Source organism: Danio rerio, chromosome 13, assembly GCF_049306965.1.
Source record: "Danio rerio strain Tuebingen ecotype United States chromosome 13, GRCz12tu, whole genome shotgun sequence".
Classification (NCBI taxonomy): domain Eukaryota; kingdom Metazoa; phylum Chordata; class Actinopteri; order Cypriniformes; family Danionidae; genus Danio; species Danio rerio.
The window spans coordinates 260515-287558 of NC_133188.1; the positions used below are offsets into that span (position 1 = coordinate 260515).

The window sequence follows — 27044 nt, forward strand, 5'->3', positions numbered from 1 at the left end:
ATAAGAGCCCATGTTTTGCAGTGCAGGTGTGTCAGTTGTGCTAATATACACTCATACAGTGCAGTATATGCTGATATAGTGTTGATGTGTATCGCCGCTAACAGAAACGCACCGGGATTAGACTGCGGCGTGTGCTGCTTCCTCTCAGATGGCGGCTGACCTCGACTGTACGCTCCTTAACATGTGAAGCAGATGAAAAAACATCCAACAGATCAGAAAGCAAGAGCTGATGCCTGCAGCTGCTACTGAATGAAGACTGAACTGAATGAAGGATTGCTGAACCTGAGGCTGGAGCTGACGGAGCCGGCTGTCTGCGGACGGTGGCGCTCATCTCTGGACGCTGCACACCTGCAATACAAACACACACTGCGTCTAAATCACTGGAAAAACACACAGACACACACACACACACACACACACACACACACACACACACACACACACACAAAAGTGTTTTTTTCCCAAACTGACTGTTTTTTTCTTATTTTCATTCATTCATTTTCCTTTCGTAGTCCTTTATTAATGAGCGGTAACCACAGCAGAATGAACCGCCAACTATTCCAGCATATGTTTTACACAGCGGATGCCCTTCCAGCTGCAACACAGTACTGGGAAACACCCATACACACTCATTCACATACACACACTCATACACTACGGCCAGTGTAGTTGATCAGTTCCCCTATAGCGCATGTGTTTGGACTGTGGGGGATCTTTTAACGTCTATTAGACACAAAATAGCTTGAACACAGAAAAAACTTCAACACAGCGAGCGAAAATCACAAGAAAAGGATAAATAATGTGCTTTACCTGTGTTTGTGCGGGGTAAAAACCTACTGGCATAGACGGAGCTCCCTCTGAAGGCTTCAGACAGATGTTATGGTTAGAGTTTGAGCTTTTCACTACTGAGAGAAGAGGTGAGAAAGGTGGAGATGATCTAAGCAGGACGTACCTTGAGTGGGAGCCTTCCCCTGGACGCTCTGAGACTGTCCTGCATGCAGTGTTTAGAGAGGACAGAGGTAATGAAGCACTACATGTTTCACTGTCTCTTATAGTCAACTGTTACAGCAACCTTAGAGTCAGCATGAAAGCTTGAGTTTATACAGACTTCATCAATGCTTGTCATTTTACTGTCCATATACTGTACTGCTGGCGCCATGCAGGGTGTCATTATTAACCCACCCCCTCAGATTATTCAGATTACCATTATTCAAAACAGATTTTAATAATAAAATGTGCTGTTCTGAAAGAAAATGACCCTACTGCACTGATTTCCTAAAGTAAGCAATAAGCTAAAATATCAACCTTTGAGTTTAGGACAGTTTAATAGCCAATTTTGCTTCACTCATTGAACAGAATCAATGTTTTAGCTATTAAATCGTAATCTAGTCATGACAGACTGCATACAGTTGGAAAGGTCTAAGACTACTGAATGCGTATTTTAAGTTCTTTTAAGGATACATATTCAAAACATAACATTGTAGTCTAAACATAAAACAATCATAACAAACTATATTGCATTTGTAAGCCTTAAATGTCTAGTTTTCACATCTGTTGGCTGATTTTTGATAGTTATTACTGAGCAACAGTTATTTATTTATTTGGAAAAGGAAAGTCAAGGAGTTGTAAAGCATTACTTGGCTACAGCAATCCACATGTAAGTGTTTATATGATTTCAGAGGTGACGTACTACTTTAGAATATGATGTTTACTTTACTATTATTGTCATAAGTAAGACAAAATACAGGTCATATTTCTCAAAACACAATGACGCCCTATGTCACCAATGTAAACTGAAACCTGGTGGTCATGTCTGGAACTGCAGCCAAATAAAATTCTACTGAAGGCAAATTTTTAGAGATATCAACTTAGTTTATTTAATATAATTTGTTCTTATACGTAGCTTTATTTATCGTTAATTTTAGGCTAAAACTTTTTTTGTATTTTGTAAAATGAACATTTCGTTTATTATAGTAACACATACATTTATTGATTAATTCGATAAACATTAAGACACATCACTTGTTATCTATTTAACTTTCTGAATCTTTTTCACTCCAGCTACTATCTGACATCTGTCTTCTGTAAAATGAGACCAAGCTGTGCACCAAAGCGTTGAAGATTGACAATATTTCAAGTTGAACATGTCATTTTCATGTCTATGTTCATAAAGTGGCGGCGAGAGTTAAGGGGTTAAATAAACTTGTAGGGTTAAACATGCTTTTGATGTTGTTGATGTGGTAATGTGCTTGCTTCATGAATTAGCAGAAAAACTTCTGAATTGATGCATAAATACAGTTGAAGTCTGAATTATTCGCACACTGAATTATAACCCCCCCCCACCCGGTTTATATTTCCCCAATTTCTGCTTAACAGAGAGCAGATTTCTCCAGCGCATTTCAAATCATAACAGTGTTAATAACTGATGTGTTCAGCTTAAAGTGACATGTAAAGGCTTCACTAGGGTAATTAGGGTAAAGTTAGGGTAATTAGGCAAGTCATTGTATAACAGTGGTTTGTTCTGGAGACAATCCAACACTAATATTGCTGAAGGGGCCAATAATATTGACCTTAACATGGCTTTAACACTATTAAAAACTGCTTTTATTCTAGCCCAAATAAAACAAATCAGACTTTCTCCAGAAGAACAAATATTATCGACATACTGTGAACATTTCCTGAATCTGTTCAACATCATCAGGGAAATAATAAAAAAGAAAATTAAAAGGGGAGCTAATAATTCTGGCTTCAACAATATATACACACACACATCTGTTGATCTAAGACTTGCTTATTTATCCATGATTATGGGTTTTTAATATGTAGGTCTAGGTGTTTTTCATTTGTATAAAGAAGTTGTTTGTTGCATGTTGTTATAGCAGTGATCTGTTGGTTTTATGGTGCGTTAAAGTATAAGGAACACAACATCTTAAGCTGGGAGTACTATATGCATTAGTGTGATCGCCCCCTGTTGGTACAGACGCCCCATCATCATCATCATCAGCATCATCATCAACACTTGGCTGGCGCCGGCTCTGCCTGTGAAACGTGTTTCTCTAACCACAAATCCCTCAGATTTAGCATTTTTTATTCTTGGTGAATAAAATTCTGTTTTCATTAAATGTCTCTCTGTCATCACGCTGTGAAGTAAAACCTTGCTTCATGCTGACTTTAAAGTGGATTGAACTTAGAAAGCGATTGTCAGTAAAACACCATCCACACCCCATCAGACACAGACGGTTGCTACAATAACACAAAACCAAAGAGACACTTAAGAGACCAGCAGCTCTGTAAACACTCAGAAACACACCCGGAAAGCAGGAATAAAACGAAACGAGAGCGCAGCCACAGGAGCCACACGAGGGAGCGGCGAAGACTTACGTGCAAGAGAGCTGAAATACGGGTGACTGCTGCCTAGATCAGAGAGAAACACGTTTATTTACACACTGAAGGAGGAAAAGCTGAGGCGTATCGTCCAGCAGGGATGCTCATCTGAAGACGATACTAAACAACTGACCCCAGAACAAACAGATGAGAGCATCTGATCCTCAGAGACAAGAGATCTGATTATGAGAGACGCCTTTCATATTGTAGGATTGGTTTTTATTCTTTATTTCTGCTTCTGAAGTGCATTATGGGATCTTGATCATTCTTGCAACGACTTTTAACCTTGAACAGTATAAAGTGTCTTTTCTGATCATGTGTAACAGTGTGCAGTGCTGTATTGTGTGTGCTGGTGTTGTATATTACACCACAGAAAGCTTGAAATAAACTGCAGCACTGCTATTTTACACACTTTTTTCTCTAGATATTGTTTATTATACATTATATTGTTTCAAATGACTAAAAAGTCATTAAAAGTCACTTTGTTAAACTGCAGAGTTGAGCAGAGATCAACATCCCATAATGCAATTCACCACCGCAAATAAACCTTATATACTGTATAACATTTTTATTCTGTAGTGATATATTGTCTGGGTTAGTGTTGTATATTATGCTTCAAAATCGTTGTAAAAACCTGCCAGTACTGAGGAAAGAGGACGGAGAGAGAGGGAAACCTGGTGTATGGTCCAGTAGTGATGCACAGTACTGAAAAACTGACCCCAGATCAAACGGGTGGATGCGTCTGATCATCAGAGACTGATGTTTCATTAAGGCATCAGACTGAAGGCTCACCTGCCTCGCGGACTCTATGAACGGTGGCCCGTGGTTTGGCTGATGTTGTGGTGGGTGTGGTCGTGGTCGGCGGGGTGGTGGTAGTGGTGGTGGTGGTGGTGGGCGGGGTTGTAGTGGTGCTTGGCTCCGCCTCTGCAGCCTCTGTCACTAGCGATGCAGTAGTGTACGGCAGATCTTTGGACTCTCCTTAGGAAACAGGAATAAATGATGAACTGCTCTACTGTACAGCTACATCCATCATTAAAGACATTCTGCAAACTACTATACAGACAGATTAATTCCATTATAATGTCTGTAAATGACTTAATGATTAAAGTGTTTAGTTAATTGACAAAGTATGGACTCCACCCTCATCCCAGCTCTTTTAAAAAATAAAACCACTGTAAAAATATCTGTAAATTTTCAGTTTTACGCAAAACTAAGCAAAATAAGCTTGTTTTTTTTTTTTGACATAAGATTTTATTTCTTCTCCTATTGCAGATTATTTTGCTTGTTTTAATGGAAAATTCACTTCATTTTGACTCAATATTGCTGTAAACAACACTATATTCTGTGCTTGTCTAGAAAATGCTTCTTGATTTAAGAGTTTTCAGATATTTGGACTTGAAACAAGACAAAAACTCTAAGAAAGAAACACTTTACAATACCTACAAAGCACTGTAATACCTAAACCCAAATTTAATAACTAATAAGCAGCAAATTAGGACCTAAAAGTAATAGTTAATGGTTTATTTATAGCAAGATCTGTTCCTTAAAATAAAGTGCTTTTTATTTTTTTTTGCATGGATGCGTGAGCCACATTTAGACATGAGATGACGAGAGTAGCACTTACCTGTTTTACCTGAGGAGGGTCTTGAAGTGACGAAGACCAGCGTGGATGGATAGGTCACCCCTTTCTTTGGTTTACCAACTGGCACAAAAAAACAAGTTTGTAAGTAAAAGTTCGTAAGCAACGTTTAAAACATCAGTAATGTGAGTTTGTTATGCAATAGTCCACTAAAGGAGGTCGACCCTTCTCCTTTATGGCTCCTAAACTCTGCAATAGCCTTCCTGATGATGTCGAGGCTCAGACACACTCTCTCAACTCAACACTACATTAAAGACCCATCTCTTTAGTAAAGCACACACACACATACTGCAGCACATAACAGTATGATGCATGAGTGTGCTCTATGCAGGTGAGTGGGCTTGACAAACCACCTGTAGGACACACTCTAACACACCTAATGCATTTAATACTCAAATGCTTTACATCTTCGTTTCTATGTTTGTTTATATGACTGCTATCTTCAGTTATAGCACAGTTATAGTTATATCTCTTATTTAAATACATTATGAACAGCAGCTACGCTAATTATTTTCTTCTTTCTCTTTCCACCTGGGGATGCTCATCACTTGATTAGATCCAAGACCAGCGAAGAGATGATGCCGACTATGGAGAACACCTAATGCACTCCATTAAACATGTACACAGACATCACCTATATACTATATAACTGCAGATTAACTACAATAACTTTGACTGATGAAGGTATTAGTAATTAGTTATTAGTTATTTGAAGTTGTTAGTTGCTAATAAAGCTATAGACCACGTTGAGGGATGTAAACGAAAACAATGTTCCCAATGTATCTCCTGTTGTACATGTTTAATATTTACAAGAATCCAGAAAGAGCCATATATTCATAAATAATGTCATGAGAGCTGATTTAACACAGTTATGACTGACTTGCCTCTTGTTACAGTTATGAAATAGTTTGATAATAAGCAGGAAATGTCCATGGGCAGATCACATCACTGAAATGGTCGATGGTAACTAATAACCTCAACTTTTCAGATTGTGAGTGTAATGTAATAATCTGCACCGTTTGTAAAGCAGCTCTGAAACAATAGCTATTGTGAAAGTGCTATTGAAGTGAACCTGAATAGTCTACAGTACCTGAGACGGAGAAGGACTCTCTCCAGGTGGGTAAAGACAGAGACCGCACACCGTTGGCGAAGCTGCCCTTGTAGATCGCCTGTCCTGCTGTTTTGGCCACGATCACCTTTCCTCCAGAGTTGGTGATCACGCCACTGACCACACAATCACAGAACAACACCACACAGGAGGGATCTGTTAGTTTACGAGCTGAATTACTCCTACAGCTCAACTTTTAACCTTGCATTTAACTAATGATAAATCTAATCAACTGAGTCAACACTTCCATTTAAAGATGCAGATTAGATGTGTGTGCTGTAAATAAAAGACTTGCAAATAATTCATTTCCAGAAACACAAGAGCATGAACTCCTCAGCCCTGCTGCACGCTCAGAAATACAGCAGAGAGGAGTGGAGTGTGCTGCACTGTGGGGATTCTCCACTGGGGTGTTTGCTCTCCTCTAATAAATGAGCTGCGCTTAAGAACACCAAGACCAAATATAATGAACGCGGCGGCTTCTGGAGGCGTGAGACGGGAGCGCAGACAGATGCTCAAGACAGTTCTGGAGGGAATAATAATAATACTGAAGCACTGTGATGCCGGACTGACAGAGGACTGAGGCCTTTTACAATCAGCACAACAACATCTCACATCTGACACAATGTAAAGCTGCAAACTAATAATAATAATAATAATTATTATAATAATAATAATAACTATAGGATACACTGTGAACTCTGGAATTGGTCTATGACATGATGATGAACCAAATCTCATCAATCCACATGTGCCCTAACCAGCACACCTGAGTAAGAGATAAGAAACGGCCCCTGTGTTACTCAACAACAGTTTCTCAGTCAGAGTCTGAAGCCGAGGTCTTCATCTGAACACTTCCTCTACACCTCTGAGGATGTTGTGATTAAACTGAACAGCCGTGATGACTGAAGCTCTGTAATCTCTGATGAATTCCGTCTGCTGAGGTCGATCTGCAGGCTCATATGCAGGATTCCCACACTTTGACCGATAAAAAACGGAGAAAATGGCTCATAAACTGCTCGGTCGTGTTAGGACAGGTGAGGAATGCTTTGTAAAGTTTTATCCCGGCACCACAACAACTAAAGAGAGCTTATCAGGAGAGTCAGCAGGTGTACAATATTAAAATACCCTTATTGAAGTAAATAACCCTCAGGAAAGACCAACTGCTCTCCATTTCACACAACTGTACATTGCTGTAAATGAACTGGAATGACGCTGCAGGATTCTACCAATTTACTAGTGATGTTATAATGGACAGAACAAACAGGAAAACTGACTGAACTCTTTTTTTTGTTGTTTTTTTACCCGTTGTATGATATTGATTTAAGGTCAAAAATATTGGAACTTTGAGTAAAGATTATGCTTGGTGAAGATATTTCGTAAATATCCTACACTCTCAGAAATAAAGGTACGAGAGCCGTCACTTGGGTGGAACCTTTCCAAAACAAATACCTTTTCAAATTTGTACCTAAAAGGTCCATATTAATACCTGAAGGGTACATATTAGTACCTAACATGTACAGAAGTGTTCCACTTAAAATGTTTAGGTACTAATATATACTTTTGAGGGACCAATATGGACCCTTTAAGTATAAATGTGTAGCTTTTGAAAAGGAACCACCCCAGTGACAGTTTGTGTACCTTTATTTCTGAGAGTGTACAGTCACAATATCAAACCTTTATCTTTCAATTGCATTCCCAAGAACTTGCTTTGATAGTCTCTGAAGGCGATTTTCTCAATATTTATATATTGATAAATATTTTATTTGAGCCCTCAGAGTTCAGATTACATCCAAATATTGTCTTAAACCATACATCAGATGAGTGTTCAGCATCCTCATAAAATATGTTTCTAGAGTTCACCCTCAGCTGATGAGTGATTATAAAGCGTGTTTGGCATGCTGTCCCTGGAGAGAGACTAATCCACATCTGCACATAGACATGCTGCTAGTCAGTAGTTCTCTCTTAAGAGCGATCACTATCTGTTCATCAGCTACTACAGCAGGGGAGTTCTCCACATCTACTTGAGCTCAAACTCCCCTCTCGCCCTGCAAATGGGAGGGAGCCCTGGGCTTAAGGATCTTCTGAGCTCAGGTAGATGTGGAGAACTCCCCTGCTGTAGTAGCTGATGAACAGATAGTGATCACTCTTAAAAGATAACCACTGACTAGCAGCATGTCTATGTGCTGATGTGGATTAGTCAATTAACTTAAGCTGCATGTTTTTGGATGATGGCAGCAAACCGGGGAACCCAGGGGAAACCCACACGAGCACGGAGCAAACATTTAAACTCCGCACGGAATCGTCAGCTGGCTTGGTAAGGATTAGAACCGGTGACGTTCTTGCTGTGAGGCAACAGTGCTAACCACTGGGCCACCGTGCCACCCATCTAGGACAGGAGGAGGAGTAGGGGGGAAGGGGGGATTCTTCAAGACTAAGATGGCTGTGATATGGAGCTGAGGGTATTTATAGTGGCTGAATCATGAATTAGATAATGCATGACCAGCTGTGTTCAATCATAAGCACGTGATCCTCTCGACATTAGTTTATAAATAAGAGCTCACCTGTGAATGGCAGCGTTGCAGATGCTGGATATGGAGGCGAACACCCCGGTGCCGTACACCTTCTCTTTGGTCTCTCTGCAGTTTGCGGGACACTTGACCATAAACTCAGGCAGATTGACTTTCCCTGCGCGCATGTCACAGTCTACAGCTGGAACAACTGCAGGAACACACACTATTACAACCAGAGCGTTCACTTTCACTTTAATCCTCAAGCAAACCCTAATCAAACACAGCTGATAGATGTTACAATTACTCCTGTTCAAATCACTCTTGGAATACAAACACATGATAAACCTTCCTTGCATTAATAGTAAACTCTTCAATCAAACCTCAGCTATTATCATCAGTCAACATTTCAGATCTTGTGATGTGAATATCTGCATGTATAGTGATGCTGAAAGCACGGATTCCCTCCACAGTCAGCAGGTTTATTACCTTGCTTTGCTTTTTTGCTCTTTCCATTTGGTTTGGCTGCACTGGAGGTCAGCAGTAATGCTGGAAAACACACCAGCACATTATCAGACAACAGACACCTAATGTCGTCTCTGAAGACAATGAACACAATCATAAGACTCTTCTAGACAAGTCTGAACTGCTATTTGGTAACTTAAGGGGATGTAAACTTATGACATAGCAGTGCCGTTGTTAATCTAAGGCTGTTTTATGCATGGAAACACTCACAATATATCTTATATCATGTAACTTGTGTTGCTGTAACATTATATTGAGTATACATGTATTTATGCATGCTTTTGTCCGGTTTCTAGTCCAAATATGGGCATAAAACTAACGCAAGAAATAAAGCAAAGCCTACCGATGCAGATGGCGGAGAGCGCTGCTTTACTCATCTTGACGTAATCTCCAGTAAATGCAGTCAGATCTGCTGTGAAGACGCTCTTCTGTTCCTGTAATCAACAATAAACAGCAGATGAGGAGTGCTGAGGATCTTATTTTAGCTGCTTTGTTTCAGGGATGCAGATTTGCTCCATTCATCATGTATTTCTGTGCGCTGCTCTTATATAAACTGCTTTCTTAATGGCAGGCCTGGTGAAAACCCCGGCTTTATGGTAAGCTCTGTGGTTTGGGGATAGTTCACCCAAAAACGAAAATTCCCTGTTAATTTACTCAGCCACAGCTCATCCGAGATGCAGGAGACCTCAGTAGAACATTACAGAAGGTTTTGAGCTGAATCTGTTCAGATAATGGCAGTGAATGGTGACCTGTTTTTGAGATTTAAAATAAGTGATCAACTAATATTAAGCGTTCACTGACAGAAGCAGGGGCTGATATTGAGATGGGTCACAATGAGGATGCTATAATACATGTGCAGTACATTTTACATCCATATACACCGCAAAATATTTACAAACTCTGACATCAAGAAGCATTTTCTAGACAAGCTTGTCTTGTTTTCAGAAATGAGTCAAAATTAAGTGAGTTTTTACTTAATTATGCAGTATTATTATTCTGTTGGCTTCTTGCTTAAAGTATTTGTAGACATTTAGATTAGAAACAAGACAGACACTCTGAGTAAGAGTCAATCTTTATGCTGATGGGAAACTGCAGGGAATCTCTTCTGAAATGCTTGTCTTTGTTGACTCCTCAATTATCCTCATTACACATTCAGGAAGATGTTTGGCTCTGATCGAGTGCTAATTTTGTTCGTGGTTGGAACACGTTGTGTGGCTTCCTTTGATGAACGTCTAATTTAAGCAGCAACTTTAAACATGCAGGATAGACTGAGGTTAATAATCTCACACCTGCAGTCACATTAAGACTCTATATTAACAGTAAATACATCAGATTAATATGACGGAGGGATTGTTTATCTGATCTGGCTCAGTGCACAGTGCATTTAGATGTTATTTTATGATTTTATTGAAAATATATTTCACCTGAAAATGTAAATGTACTCAAAATTTAGTCTCTCTCAAGTGGGTCGAAACCTTGATGAGTTTCTTTCTTCTGCTGAACACAAAAGAAGATATTTTAAAGAATGCTGGAAACCTGTAAACAATGAAATACTGTGGAAGTCAATGGTTACAGGTTTTCAGCTTTCTTCCAAAAATCTTCTTTTTTGTTCAACAGAATAAACTCATTGCACACTCTGCCTTAAGTAAACATCTAATTAAAAGTAAATAAATTAATACACAATAAATAAATAAATATGAGTTGTTCACAGTGTTTCCTCTAATATTTGTTCTTCTGGAGAAAGTCTGATTTGTTTTTTTGGGCTAGAATAAAAGCAGTTTTAATAGTGTTAAAGTCATGTTAAGCTCAATATTATTCACCCCTTCAGCAATATTAGTGTTGGATTGTCTCCAGAACAAACCACTGTTATACAATGACTTGCCTAATTACTCTAACTTTACCCTAATTACCCTAGTGAAGCCTTTAATTGATGCACACTGGACTCACAGTGACTGTTCAGTCTGTAAATAAACACCTTCTGTCTCTGTTTATTCTGTGCAAAAAGAAAACACACAGCAGAAAACTGATGCTTGAGGAAGTTTTAACCCTTTGTAAATTTTTTAACCTCAGTATTTCCCCTCAGTAAATATATGCTTGAAGCGAACAATGTAGGAAACGTTGTGTGTTAATCTGGCTGTGATGAAGACCTCAGCTGCACCTTTCTGAAGCACAGAGGCTTTTTCTGGCCCCAAACGAAGGCATCAGTCTCCATTAAACAGCTGAATGACACACCGCGGTACAGCAGGAGCATTTACCACAGTGATTTAACCACTAGAGGAACTCAGGCTGAACTCATGCTGGGTTTTTATATTTTAAAGAAAGCTGAAAACCCGTGACTTCCATGTTAGGAAAAACAAATATACAAATACTGTGGAAGTCAATGGTTACAGATTGCCAGCATTTTTCTAAGTATCTTCATTTGTGCTCAAAAGAAGAAATAAAAAGTGAAAGGTGAGAAAACGATGATGGGATTTACATTTTTGGGTGTACTCTCACTTAAACAAATGATGATACTGTGAACAACTCCTGAATCTGTTTAACATAATTTGGGGAATAATTGAAAAAGAATAACTATTGGACAGGAGATTGAATAATTTGGACTTTGTCTGGATATGGACAAACCCACTCTTCAAAAGACATTACAGATGAAAAGAGCCCTCAAATAAAATACACCCATTGTCACCAAGGCAACCTGGATGCTGGAATACAATTGGCTACACTGGCAGTAGGCGGAGTTACAGATCAAAACAAAGACAGATATTCCAACACTGAACGCACAAGCTGACTTCAGCATTGATATCCAGATAAACAATTCAGATCAGTTAGCATGACTCTTAATATCTGCAAACATATTATAGTGATTATATGCTTTAGAAGAGTCAGAAACAAACATACAGCAGCTTTACGGGCCGCTCGGTGCACTGAAACGTTAGACAGGGATAGAAAGCTTGTTTAAATGTGTTGAATCACAAGACTGAACACACAGCTAAAGCAGAGATCAGTGGCAGCTGGTGCCTAGAGCGGGAAAATCTCCTCAACAATCACGTGTTAGTTTAAGAAACGGCCTGATATCCCATAATAATCCTCATCTAACTGGTCCTGGTCCACTCATTCATTACTCATTCATTACATTCATGACAAACTGTATATCAGTGGAAAGCCTAAAATGTCTAATTTCCAAATCTGCTGACTTGATTTTTGCTAGATATTATTGAGCAACAGCTATTTATTATTTTCAGTTTCAAGGATCCTCGTCAGAGATGTGAAGCATTACTTTGCTACAGCAATCCACATTTTTAGATGTTTTTAGAGGCTAAATCTAATCAAATACCACCACACTGCACACACTATTAGAATTTGATGTCTACTTAACAAATATTGTCAAAAGTGTGAAAAAATACAGCTCATATTGCTCATAACATAGGGGACGCTCTTGTTCGTTCACCAGTGAAAACTGCATGTCACCTGGTGGTCATGTCTGGTACTGCAGCCAAACTAGATCTCACTGACAGCTCATTTTTGGAGATATCAAAAATACATCTTTAATATATTTAATTCAGTTATTTAGCTTAGATTTCTGTCATATTAAACCTAAAATATATATTTTCAGTAATAGAATAAAAAGTACATTTATTGAATTTCATAAACATTAAGCTGCATAACTTTGCTTTTAACTTGTCTAACTATTCTTCACTTTGGCTAATCTGACATCGCTTATCTTTAAAGGGAGAACAAGCTTTAATTTATGCGCAAAAGTGTTGAAGACTCACAATCATTTTAGGTGAACGTGTCATTTTCATGTTCAAAAAGTGAGGCTAACAATTAGGGGGTTACTAATTACTGCACTCATTAAAATAAATCAACAGTGTAACTTAATTTAATTATGACATATTTACACTCATGTCAATCGATTTTCTTAACTTATTTTATGCAAATAGAACAAAATAGCTAAATTAATAAAGTCTAATGAAATCAAATCACTTTTATTAGTATTACCTCATTCATTCATCTTGTCCAGGACATCATAGGCTGCGGTCACACTGCACATTTCTCCCCATAGACTTCTATTCATACACACGCAACTGCATCAGACCAGAAATGACAAGTTTCTCAGTTCACCGCAGTGCAAAGATCAAGCTTGGTGAACTCTGACCTGTGAAATGACTGCGTGAGACCAACTGAGGATCAAAACATGACCTCTCTGCACAGAAATGTACACATGCAGCAATCACTCGCTTTATTAAATGTCTAATCATAATGTTTAATCCCGGCCCTTTTAGCATCGCAGTACGACAGAATTTCACACGCACAACTCGAGTGTGACCGCGGCTTTACTCCAGTCGAGACAATCAATCACAGTCACTCAATTACAGACAGCAGAATTAGGAGAACTGGGCTAAACTCTTTAGTAAATCTCTATTCTTTAATACCCTATTTTACCATGTCATCATAGGTTATTGTATCTTTTGCAGATTTATATACAGAGAATAGTGGAAATGAACGGCACAAAACAGGGTCAGAAATGTGTGAGCTGGGTTATTTTAACACAACGTTGAGTCAAATATGGACAAACCCAGCAGTTAATAATAATAGTGGTAATAATAATGGGTGGCGCAGTGGGTAGCACGATCGTGTGGAGTTTGCATGTTCTCCTCGTGTTGGTGTGGGTTTCCTCCGGGTGCTCCGGTTTCCCCCACAGTCCAAACACATGCGCTATAGGGGAACTGATCAACTACACTGGCCGTAGTGTATGAGTGTGTGTGTGAATGAGTGTGTATGGGTGTTTCCCAGTACTGGGTTGCAGCTACAAGGGCCTCTGTGTGTAAAACATTTGCTGAAATAGTTAGTGGTTCATTCTGCTGTGGCGACCCCTGATGAATAAAGGGACTAAGCTGAAGGAAAATGAATGACTGAATGAATAATATTAATAAGCCAATGTTTGGGATTGTCCATATGTGACCCAGCATTGGGTTAATACAACCCAGCATGTTTTCGATTGTGAGCATCTTCAGTTTATTATGAATGTAAAACAAACAGTGTGTGTGTGTGTGTGTGTGTGTGTGTGTGTGTGTGTGTGTGTGTAATGGATGCACACACACATTTGTCATCTAGAAAGAGTTCATACAGCAGAAGCTGAGCAGACAGACAAGTCTCTACAGCGCTTCATCACACACACACACACACACACACACACACACACACACACACACACACACACACACACACACACACACACCTTCTCCCTTTCTGTCTCATAGATGCACACACTCTTTACTTTCTCTGTCTCTCTCTCTCACACACACACATATACACACACACACACACACGCACACACACACGCACTCACAGTCATATACACACTTTGCAGATAGTTTTTACTTTTTCTTTGGCTTAGTTGTATAGTTAATGTAGTAATATGTATAATAAAGTGTTAAAATCTCTTTCTCTCGCTCACACACACACACACATACACACACTCTCTCTCACACACTCTCTAGATACAAGCCCGATCAAGCTCGTCGTGATTCCTCTCATACTAGAGACACGAGAACAGATGATGATGATGACGGCAGGTTCAGCACCGCGCGTGAGAGAGAGAGAGAGAGAGAGAGAGAGAGAGAGAGAGAGAGAGAGAGAGAGAGAGAGAGAGAGAGAGAGAGAGAGAGAGAGAGAGAGAGAGAGAGCACAAATAAACGCACAAATGATCTGCAGCAGTGCTCTGCGTGTGTCGCGTCTCTATAATGAGTGAGTGCAGTCTCTGCAGGAGCAGAACACTGAGCTGAACACCACACGCTGCAGCTCATTAACTAATCAACACTAATCGAGCAGCTGTTGTGTTTCCCTCCGACACAGAGAAAGCAGATGAAGAGAGAGAATGAGCTGATCTTACCTGTGGAGCTGCTCCACTCGCGCGCAAACACGCTGTGAAACTCCAAACATACCGCTGGAGCTGTCAGTGTGTGCGTGCGCGCGCGTGTGTGTGTGTGTGTGATGCTGGAGGGGGGAAAGTTACTGCCTCCTTCAGTCCCACCCTAAACACACACACAGACACACAGAGAGAGAGACAGACACACACACACTGCTGTGAACAGTCATCAGGTCTGCGCGTTCCCTGTGCGCAACAGCTCCATCACCAAAACTACATCTACAGCCATCCACATTTACAAGATACATTTTTTAAAGTATGGCAATTCTAGTATCAACAACTTTAAATGAATGAATGCTGCAGCATATTTAGAATTAACTATAGTGAACTGATAACCTGTAATAAATACTGCAGTGTGCTTTAGTTTTACTGCACTATAGGGTGATATAGTAGGCCTATAATATACAGTGTAGTTGTAGAACACTACAGTATTGGCTCATTTGTTTATATTACTATACTTGTGTTACCATAGTGACTGTAGAATCACCACAACAGATTCATTCAAGCCCTTGTCTTTACTATTGTTCAAAAACCCTACAGTATTTACTATACATTATTTATTCATTCATTCATTTTCTTTTCAGCTTAGTTCTTTTATTAATCTGGGGTTGTCACAGCAGAATGAACCGCCAACTTGTCCAGCATATGCTTTACACAGCGGGTGTCATTCCATCTGCAACCCATCTCTGGGAAACACCCATACACACTCATTCACACTCATACACTACGGCCAGTTTAGTTGATCAGTTCCCCTATAGTGCATGTGTTTGAACCGGAGCACCCGGAGGAAACCCACGCCAACACGAGGAGAACATGCAAACTCCACACAGAAACACACACTGACCCATAGGAGCTCGAACCAGCGACCTGTGAATGAGTGTGTGTGGGTGTTTCCCAGTGCTGGGTTTCAACTGGAAGGGCATCCGCTGTGTAAAACATATGCTGGAATAGTTGGCAGTTCATTCCGGTGTGGCGACCCCTGATTATTAAAGGGACTAAGCTGGAGAAAAGTAAGTGAATGAATGAATGAATACACTGTCTTTTATTTATATATTTATTTATTTATTCATTCGTTTACTTATTTATTCATTCATTCAATTATTAATTAATTAATTAATTTATTTATTTTCAGGTTTATTTGACAGGGACGATACAAGTTAATAATATAAAAATATGAAATGTGCCAGAACATGACAAAAGGATATTTTTTTCATCTGCAGTCACTGAACCGATTAGTAAAACAGTCACTTTTTGATAAAAACACAGCACGATTAATCAATATAATACATACAAGCTTTAAAAATACATATAAACACAACATTTCTGTAAAAAATTATATGTACTAATGTGTAATGACAATACTTGGGTTTCATTTTATCTGTAATTATTTTGCTTGTTTTAATGAAAAATTTATTTAATTTTGCTCCATTATTTCTGTACACAACACTATATTTTGTGCTTGTCTAGAAAATGCTTTTAAGAATGTTCAGATATTTGGACTAGAAACAAGACACAAACTCAAAGTGAGAGCAGATTGTTTAGCCGTGTTAAGGACACATCTGCATTAGAGTTTCCTCACATCTGCAGATGAGCTGTGAGAAGGAGATATTTATGATTACATGAAGCTTTCTCTGTCAGCTAATGCTTATTCTCTGATGTAATGCAGATCAATCATTCAGCTACATGAAGAGCAGGAATATATATGAAGAGATAAAACACATACACACACACACACACACACACACACACACACACACAACACACACACAAGTGTCTGAAACACTCGAAACAGATGCACAATATGGAGCCGCACTGCAAATAAACGCATTCTTACTCACAGTTTCTGTCTTGTTTCTAGTCCAAATATCTACAAACTCTTAAATCAGTCAGCATTTTCCAGACAAGCACAATATATAGTGTTGTTTACAGAAATAATGAGTCAAAATGAAGAGAGTTTATCATTAAAACAAGCAGAATAACATAACAAAAACCATCACATTTTAAAAAATTATCTGCTAATATAATGGTAACTGTTTCTGTTTATTGGCGGAGGTGGATTGCATTATGGGATGTTGATCTCTGCTCTGTCCACTTTGATTGTTGAAAATTCAACTCTACAGTTTAACAAAGTGTCTTTAATTGACATTTGAGTAGTTTGAGATAATATAATATATAATAAATAATATCTAGAGAAATAAGTCTGTAAAATTCTGTAAAACACCAGCACACACAATACAGCATTTTAATTTCATTTTTTTAGTCAAGTGGACTAGAAACAAGATAAAAACTCTCAGTGAGAAAAGCATTATTTGCCGTGTGATGCTGCAGGACATGAAGGAGCTCCAGAAACTGGCGGACGGCCCAGAGAAAAGCACATGGTGAGGGCATAAAAAACCGCATCAACACCACAGCATGTGGAGCCAGAATACCAGCTCTGGAGACGACCATAAAAACCTCCAGTCAAATATACAGCTTGAGTTGAGGACATGCTGGACGCTTCAACATTATATATGATCACTCATACAGCAGCGTCCAGATTTACAGTATATACAGCCATCTGGTGCGCATGCTTACCATCTGACAGCTCCAGGGAAATTAAAATAAAGTTTATAGATGTTAGTATCAGTATGTTTGTGTTAAAGGACACCTGTTGGACAAAAATGACTTTTATTAGGGCTTTAAACCCAGTTGTGTGTCTGCAGTGTGTGAATATCAGATGTTCTCATGTGTGTGTGCTGTAGAGATGAAATGTCCATCTTTGTGTTTGCAGTGTTGGTGTTGAGCGAGCTAAATGTACGATGGAGATTTACAGTGAGGTTCAGTAAATCGCCCAGTCAGAGTTCTGGTGAACAGCAGCCTCATCTAAACACAGCGAGTGATTACTGCTGTCTGCTTAACGAGCAGGTGAGACCCTGATGCTAATTAACCAGCATGTAAAAACGGGACTCACCGGATGAGCCTCTCATTCACATGATGACAGCAGCTCGACTGTGTGTTTACAGAAATGATCATGTAGTTTAGAAAGAACACTGACATGTACATCTATACACTGGATAAGACAAACAAACACTCACTACATATACACCTACGCAACGCAGAGTTTGATCACATCAGGGTATCACACACACACACACACACACACACACACACACACACACACACACGGTAACAACTATAGTAATTAATCTATTGTGGTTCTTCTACAGTTGCTATGGTAACACAACAATTACATTAATTGTACAGTTGCTATGGTAACAAAAACTACAGTGATTGATCTGTAGTAGTGGTTCTACAGTTGCTATGGTAACAACCACTATAGTAATGAATCTGTTGTGGGGATTCTACAGTTGCTATGGTAACACAACAGCTATAGTAATTGATTATATGTATATATAGCCATTAACTATGTTGCCTGTAGCTGTTAGCAGAGTCCTGTAATGAAGACATGTTTTCTCCCAGAAGGCTGTGTGCCTGTATTTGTGTGTGAGTGTGTGTCTCCTGCTGAGCGGCGTCCCGCTGGAGTACACGGACACTCAGGTGCAGCTCTCAGTCTAATTCAGCCCTGCTGTAGCTGGTCGTGTCCCGTCATGTTGATGGAGGAACCTGCTAATGCTTCCTACATGCCTGACTCTCTCTCTCTCTCACTCACACACACACACACACACACACACACACACACATTCACACTCATAGTCACATAAATATAATGTACATATACATAAACACACAAACACACACACTCACATGCATATTCACATACACGCACATACATAAACAAACACATACACTCACAAACACACACTCACATAAACACATACTGTACACACACACACACACACACTAATTCTTACGCATAAATAAACACACACTCACAGCTGTAGTGATGTTTGTACTGTACGGGCTGTATATTCTCTCCTAAACTCAACCCTCACAGCACACACTCTGCACTGTCACATCTTCACAATCCTTCATTCTGTCTGATTAATCAGCCCTTTCCCTCATCAGGACTGAAAAAAGGTCCCCATTAAGTCAATATGTACTGGTATTGCTATACTTGTGGGGACATTTGTATTCCCCACAACACAGGGAATACAAAGTTTGCACACACACACACACACACACACACACACACACACACACACACACACACACACACACACACACACACACACACACACACACACACACACACACACACACACACACACACACACACACACTTCACTCTCTCTCAGTATAACACTGTCCACAAATGCTCCTGATTGAAATCGTCCATAATTTCCCTGATTCTGGAGCTGTCCGGAATGAAGCAGTGAGTGTGTATGAGGAGGATATCGCCCTGTTATTATTCCCCGCACCCTGTTTTTTCCAAGGTTCAGCAAACAGAGCTCTCTCACAAGGCGAGCGTATCGCACTGCAGAACAGGCATTAAGCAGGAAAATAAGCCAAAAGGCGGCTCACATTCCAAACTAAGAATGAGGACAATGCTGACGATTTCCCTGAATAATAAGCAGGATGAGAGACGGCTGAACGGCTGCAGAAACACGGCTCAAGCATGGGGAAAGTTGGGGAAAGTTACTTCACAATGTAATGACTTACAATATTGAGTTATTCTCAAAAAAAGGAAGTAGTGGTGTTATGTGGTCAGTAATGCTGCACGCTACTTTTGAGTTACTGTATCTCAGCTTTGCTGAGGCTTGATCTCTTTCAGAACTTGCAGGGGTTTTATCTTTAATAGAGGAGCTCTGCAATGAACAACACACGCTATAACCTTCATTCATCTTTAAAAGACACATCAAAAACTAATACTGTCAGATAATGTCATCTTCTGAGAGCTTCCTGATGCCGTATATACAGATGAATGACAGTTTACTGCAGTGTGTTTGCTGCTGTTAGTCTCATTAGTGCAGTAATCAGTGTGATTGAGACTATTTTACCCAAGAGAGTAAACTATTTTACAGAGAAATTAACTCTGAAAACTGGACTGACTCTGTTTTATTTCACTATAATCTTCCATGTTAAGCTGCTTTAACACAATCTACATTGTAGAAGTGCTACAGAACTGATGTCATGCTGCTGTCTGTCTGCTCCTGCATTCCCTCATCAGTGCGGGATTCAACATCACCATGCTCATTTCAATTCAGCCATTCTTTTTTTTAAAGCTAATTCATTAAAGTAACTCGCATTGCATTTTTTTAAAGTAACACAAATATTGTTACTTAACTTCTTTACTTACTTTTGTTACTTTATTCATTACTTACTTTCAACACAAACATGCACATTTATTCATTTTGCAGATGCTTTCAACCAAATGAGGATAAAAAAGCACTTTAAATCAGCAGAGAGCAGCAATATTCCAATGCCACTATCAATAATCATCCGTCAATGATGAACTAACATCTAAACATATCCTATAATGCGCTTTAAATCTTTAAAATCAAGATATAAATATAATTATTAACCATAGATATTGGAATATTCATTCATTTACTTTATTTTCAGCTTAGTCCCTTCTTTAATCTGTGGTTGCCACAGCGGAATGAACCGCCAACTTATCCAGCTTTCAGCTGAAACCCAGTACTGGGAAACACCCATACACACTCATTCACACACATGCACTACGGACAATTTAGCTTACCCTGTTCCACTATGCATGTGTTTAGACTGTGGGGGAAACCGGAGCACCCGGAGGAAACCCACGCCGACACAGGGAGAACATGCAAACTCCACACAGAAATGTCAACTGGTCCAGCCGAGACTCAAACCAGCGACCTTCTTGCTGTGAGGTCACAGTGCTGACCACTGAGCCACTGTGCCGCCCCTTAAATTACAATAAACATAATAAATATTATTATTGAGTGTTTGTTGTAAAATGTCTGGTGTGTATGGAGAGACTTTCTGAAAGCAGTCAGTCACGTTTACAGCACTGCTGATAAAAGCTCTCCAGTAAAAGGTCTTTTTCTTCATCCACTGACTGTAGCCGGCCCAAAGATAAAGAACCCATATTACTACCTGAAAACAACCTCCTGCTCATATACGACTGCGTGCAGCTTTTGACCTCCACACCGACTCTGAAAGCCAGAGGAAAGGGAAACAGACAGATTAAGTTTCATCTCTTCAGCATGGCTTCAATTAGCCAGACTCCTGTATGCACACAGCTCATTTTAAAGCAGAGCGCTATAAACAGGCCACGATTGTGAAGGAGTTACAGAACAAACGCTGCATCAGAGTCTGAGGCTGATTATATAGCAGACACACTTATCCAAAGAGACACACAGAAGAGGAGAAAAGAAGTATCACCAGTAAAGCAGCGGTATGCAGATGCAGGAACAATCGCTAGATGAAATAATACCTATCATGAGTACGACTGCATTTACCATCAGCATAATCACGTATGTAATAGAGTTTAGCTTGCACAATCCACAGTAAACATAGAAATTCAACATCAGTGTCCAATAGCCCCTCCCCTTCACAACGTAGCCCCGCCCCTTCAGCTGTAACTCCGCCCCTTCTGCTACATGAGCAAAAGTGTGAGTGTTCAGCATGACGTACTTAATTTTAACGGTTAAACAAGTGCATCATTGGAGTATTTAAAGTGCACTTAAGCTGCGGTCGCACGGCACTTTTCTCCCCATAGACTTCCATTCATACGGAAAAAGTTTAGCAGTTCACTGCGGTGGACAGTTCAAGCTTGGTGAACTCTGACCTTGAACCAATGGCTCGCTTGTTTAAATGTCTAATCATCTTGTTTAATCCCGTCCCTTTTTGTCGCAGAGCCGTACGGCTGAATTTGGCATGCACAAACTCTAGTGTGACCGTGGCATTATTCTCAGAATTTCCGGTGTGAATGCACCACTCCTTACACTATTTATACAACAAAACCATATAGAACAGTGCTGAAGTTTGCAATTTGAGACGCACCTCTAGATCATTTTTAATAATTAACCTTTTCCTGCATTCTGAGTGTTTACTAAGGGTTGCTTAAGGGCTTTCATGCAAGCTGATTTACTAAACCCAGCACATAAACAGAAGCAGAACTCTGTTAAAGCACAGACTGGCGTGGAGCAGGAAAACAGGCGGCTTGTTTTCTATAATCACCATCAGGAGTCAAAATTAGACCCCAAACAAGCAGAGCTGATGATAATCAGACATGAGTAATCCACTAACAGCACAGGACAGAATGAGTTCAGACATGCACTTTTGGTGTGTTAAATAATTCTTCTGTTATCTATAGCAGAGAGGAGGATCCACATGCAGGAGAAACTTTCACTAACCAAACAAGACAAAGACAAACTCAAGAACCGAAGGAGAGCAGGGTAACAGAGTCAGAGAACACTGGGGAAATAATGAACCATGCAGCACAGCAGCTCATAAACACAAGGCTGATCCGGGTAAAAAAGGGGAGGAGACAATTAATCAATCGCCATGCCAACTAATAAGGGCAACCATTGAAAACAAATGAGGGTGTGGCACAGAGCACATGGAAACCAGCAAAAGAACACCAGTTCTGCCAGAAAGACCAGCGAGATGATCATGATACTGAATTACATTTGTTGATGAGTATTGTTTGATAAGAGTATTCTTCATCAAAACACAGGATTTCTTTGGCGGAGGCCCCGTCTGTAGATTGATTTGGAAGCTTTTAGATCCAGCTACATCTGCCGAGGACAAAGGCAGGGGCGGAGCCTTCCCCCCTGGACAGGGCTAACCCAGTGGTGGTGGGGAGGACGGTGGGTGAATGTCTGCATTGGTGCCTGCAACCATTCATTCATTCATTCATTCATTCATTTAGTCATTTAGCAAACGCTTTTATCCAAAGCGATTGGATAAAAGATATTGGATATTCATTTTCTTTTAGGCTTAGTCCCTTTATTAATTCGGGGTCGCCACATCGGAATGAACCGCCTGCCTGCAACCAAATGATTTAAATGAATGGACTTATGTAAATTTTTTTTTTTTTTCACGCAGCGGATGCCCTTCCAGCCACAACCCCTCTCTGGGAAACATCCACACACACACTCATACACTTTGGACAATTTAGCCTACCCAATTCCCCTATAGCGCATGTGTTTGGACTGTGGGGGAAACCGGAGCACCCGGAGGAAACCCACACCAACTCGGGGAGAACATGCAAACTCCACACAGAAACGCTAACTGAGCCGAGGCTCGAACCAGCGACCTTCTTGCTGTGAGGCGACAGCACTACCTACTGCGCCACTGCCTCGCCTACATTATTTCAGTAACACTTTATTTTTGATGCTCCATTTGAGTATTAGTAGACTGTCTGCTTAATATCTGCTGATACTGCTGCTAAACAGACATTTAACCGACTATAAGAAACTACAAGTACATGTCAACTAACACTAACCCCAACCTCAGCCTGAGAGTCTACTGATAATAATCTGACAATGGGAAAAGTGAAATAATATTATGTCGAAAGGAAAAACTGGTGCATTTCACTTCCCTTACTGTCAGATTGTGCTTGCTTTAAGGAGAAACTCGCTTCATTTTGTCTCATTATTGCTGAAAACAACACTAGATTATTTGCTTGTCTAGAAAATGCTACTTGATTTCAGAAGTTTTACATATTTAAACTTGAAGCAAGACAAAAACTCAAAGTAAGAAAAGCGTTTTTTTTTATGTGCATACAACAGGCCGAGCATGTGGAGTGCTGCACAAAGCCACGTGTGTGTGTGTGTGTGTGTGTGTGTGTGTGTGTGTGTCTGTGTGTGTGTGTGTGTGTGTGTGTGTGTGTGTGTGTGTGTGTGTGTGTGTGTGTGTGTGTGTGTGTGTGTTATTTCTGGATGTTTTGGTTGTCAGTAATCACCTCAGAGTTCATTCTGAGGGAGAAAATGAAGGTAAACAGATGAAGTAGTGCCGTCTTTAAATGCTTTCACACAAACTCCAGACGAACACTGAAGCGCTCTGTGATTTCAGCTTTCCAGCGGTAACTCGACGCCTGTGGATCCACTCGCTCACACTGTGGGCCTTGTTTTAACACTTGCCTGAAGCTCAAATCCTGCAATTCTCTGGATGTAAAGTGCAGAACTGCAGTGTTTCAGACAGCCTGCGCTGCGGGCGAAACCCCTGACCCACACCGCCGTTTATCTGGCTAACTAACACTTCTCGCATTTACCTTCCTCAGCTCCAGGGACTGAGGGAAGAATTCAACAAGCTCACTGCAGAAATATGCTGAAGGCTTTGTCTTGATTCTAGTCGAAACATCCACAAATGATTACATCAAGAAGCATTTTCGAGATTATTAGAATATATAGTGTTGTTTTCAGAAACTAAAGTGAGTTCCTCATTAAAACAAGCAGAATAATCTGACAATTCTGGAAGAGAAATAATGCTATTTAAAAGAGAAGCAAGATTATTTGTCTTCCTCCATTGGCAGATTATTCTGTGAGTTCATCTATAAGCTAATTTCGAGAGGATCACGCGCTTATATTTGACCATGGCCGGTCCCGCATTAGCTAACACATGATTTACCAATCAGATAAATCCAAAACACACATAAATGATCAGATTTCCTTATCTTAGTCATCTTCATCTTGAGGAATCGCCCCCATCCACCCCAACTCCTCCTCCAGTTTCCTAAAATAATTCAGGGTAGGTGGCATGGCAGCTCAGTGGTTAGCAGTATGGCCTCACAGCACTCAAGTCCCGGCTGGGTCAGTTGGTGTTTCTGTGTGGAGTTTGCATGTTCTCCCCATGTTGGTGTGGGTTTCCTCCGGGTGCTCCGGTTTCCCCCACAGTCCAAACACATGCGCTATAGGGGAACTGATCAACTACACTGGCCGTAGTGTATGAGTGTGAACTGAAAAGCTAACTCAGTTCATTTAGGTTGTCCTGACACAAAACTCGATTGACATTTTTTACAGCACATCTGCGTCTTGATTTGCAATGCTGTACGCCAGCCAAGAACAGTACAAATAAAACAGAACTCAACACATTTATGCAATATTGTCATTCCTTTTAACCCAACACCTCTCTCGGGCCCGTGTGCCACACGTGATGATGGCAGTCGGTGGTCTGCTCATGTTTACCAGCTCTTGACCACATGTAAGCATTAGTGATGCCATCTGTGAGCCAAGCCAAACCAGAACACACACTGGGCCACAGTCTGCTTTTATTCTGGCCCACAGTTTGTGTTCTCATCTGGTCCAATTAATCCTGTGGGCCTTATTTGGAATTTTATATGCTTATTGGCAATTTGAACAAACACACACACACACACACACACACACACACACACACACACACACACACACACACATGCATCATTCATATACCAGTGATTTTGTTTTATATTTTTAAGAATTTTCTACATGATGTTGAACAGATTCAGAAGTTGTTCACAGTATTTCCTCTAATACTTGTTCTTCTGGAGAAAGTCTTATTTGTTTTATTTGGGCTAGAATAAAAGCAATAGTTAATAGTTAATAGTTTTAAACCCATGTTAAGCTCAATATTATTGGCCCCTTCAGCAATATTAGTGTTGGATTGTCTCCAGAGCAAACCACTGTTATACAATGACTTGCCTAATTACCCTAACTTTACCCTAATTACCCTAGTGAAGCCTTTACATGTCACTGTAAGCTGAACACTAGTGTCTTGAAGAAGATCTAGACTAATATTATGAGCTGTCATCACGAAGAAGAGGAAACACATCAGTTATTAGAGATGAGTTATTAACACTGTTATGATTAGAGATGTGTTGAGGAAATCTGCTCTCCACTAAACAGAAACTGGGGAAAAAATAAACAAATTGATAACTCTGACATTAACTGTATATTAGACATATGAACGGTCTTTGTTGGTCTATTTAACTGACTGTATTCTGATTATTAACTCAACTCAGTGTAGTTCAAATACTCGTGAAGCTGGAGATAAAGTCCTCGCCAGATGTTTTTCGGGTGGCATGAGAAGAACATTCCACACATATTGTGGATTTTTGACAATTACAGTTATTTACAAACACATGCATCACAGTAATCACTTTAACATGTATTATTACACATCTAACACAATCGTCTGAGCTCAAAGCTAAATGTGTGGCTCTGATTAATGTAGAAACACGTCTGTTTAATGCTGGGGGGGCGTATTAAATCATATTTATTAAATCAATATATTAAAATTACAGCATTATTAAATCAATGTTGTAATAAAAGCATGCACAGAATATGTTGCATATTGCATGCAGAATGATTCGCAGTCTTATGAATTTATTTGTAATTTTTCTAATCTTTGTCGAGAGCTATTCAAAAAAAGTAAAGACAATTTCTAGAGTGATTTCTATTATGTTTGTCTTCTGAAGGTCATCTAGTTTCTTTCAGTTTGGCTGGATTACATTACATTGGCTGGTTTTTACATATATTAGGGTCAATGTTATTAGGACTTGCCTAATTACCCTAGAGAAGCCTTTAAATGTCACTTTTAGCTGAACACTAGTGTCTTGAAGAATATCTAGACTGATATAATGTGGATAAAGTCACTCACTTTAAAAAATGTAAAAGTTTAACATTTAATGATTTTGTAGACAGTTAATTGTAGCACAAAATATGTCTTTACACTCCAAATATTCAGATTTTACTGTTTATCAAGTAAAGTGATTATAAAGCATCAATACATTTATCAATTACTTACTTCATTCTCTAATAATTGGGTTAAAAATACACCAACATATAACCCAACTATAGGTTAATATAGCACAAGAGTTATTTAAACCCTTATATAATTTAACCCGATACACTGGGTTATTTTGATTAAATGTTTTTTTTCATACCCATATTATTTACTATGCCATTATTACTAGTACTACTATTATTTTTATATGTATGGCTGTGTAAATAAATAACATACAGTTTTCAAGAATATTAACAATGCTTTATTTCCGTTACATTTTAAGTTCCAGACACCTAAACGCTTCTATATGTTTAATATAGATCAGCT

The 27044-nt window shown here is 39.5% G+C and overlaps 1 protein-coding gene across 16 annotated transcripts in view; it reads right to left on the minus strand.

Annotated features, from left to right (window-relative positions):
* vit (vitrin) overlaps window positions 1-27044 on the minus strand; it is an 81132-nt gene that overhangs the window by 15865 nt on the left and 38223 nt on the right. For 6 of the 16 annotated variants that reach the window (XM_073920436.1, XM_073920435.1, XM_073920432.1 and 3 more), the window contains exons 1-10: window positions 15054-15089; window positions 9507-9597; window positions 9128-9187; window positions 8693-8849; window positions 6114-6247; window positions 5009-5086; window positions 4177-4362; window positions 3382-3414; window positions 283-348; window positions 113-175 (exon numbers count right to left, since the gene is read on the minus strand). In XM_073920436.1, coding sequence (XP_073776537.1) covers window positions 113-175; window positions 283-348; window positions 3382-3414; window positions 4177-4362; window positions 5009-5086; window positions 6114-6247; window positions 8693-8849; window positions 9128-9187; window positions 9507-9540 — 811 coding nt within the window. In that variant the 5' untranslated portion in view covers window positions 9541-9597; window positions 15054-15089. Of the gene's footprint in view, window positions 1-112; window positions 176-282; window positions 349-810; window positions 865-952; window positions 992-3381; window positions 3415-4176; window positions 4363-5008; window positions 5087-6113; window positions 6248-8692; window positions 8850-9127; window positions 9188-9506; window positions 9598-13159; window positions 13246-15053; window positions 15090-27044 lie in introns of those variants that run through there. The other 10 variants (XM_073920434.1, XM_073920427.1, XM_073920426.1 and 7 more) reach the window with 4 other exon arrangements.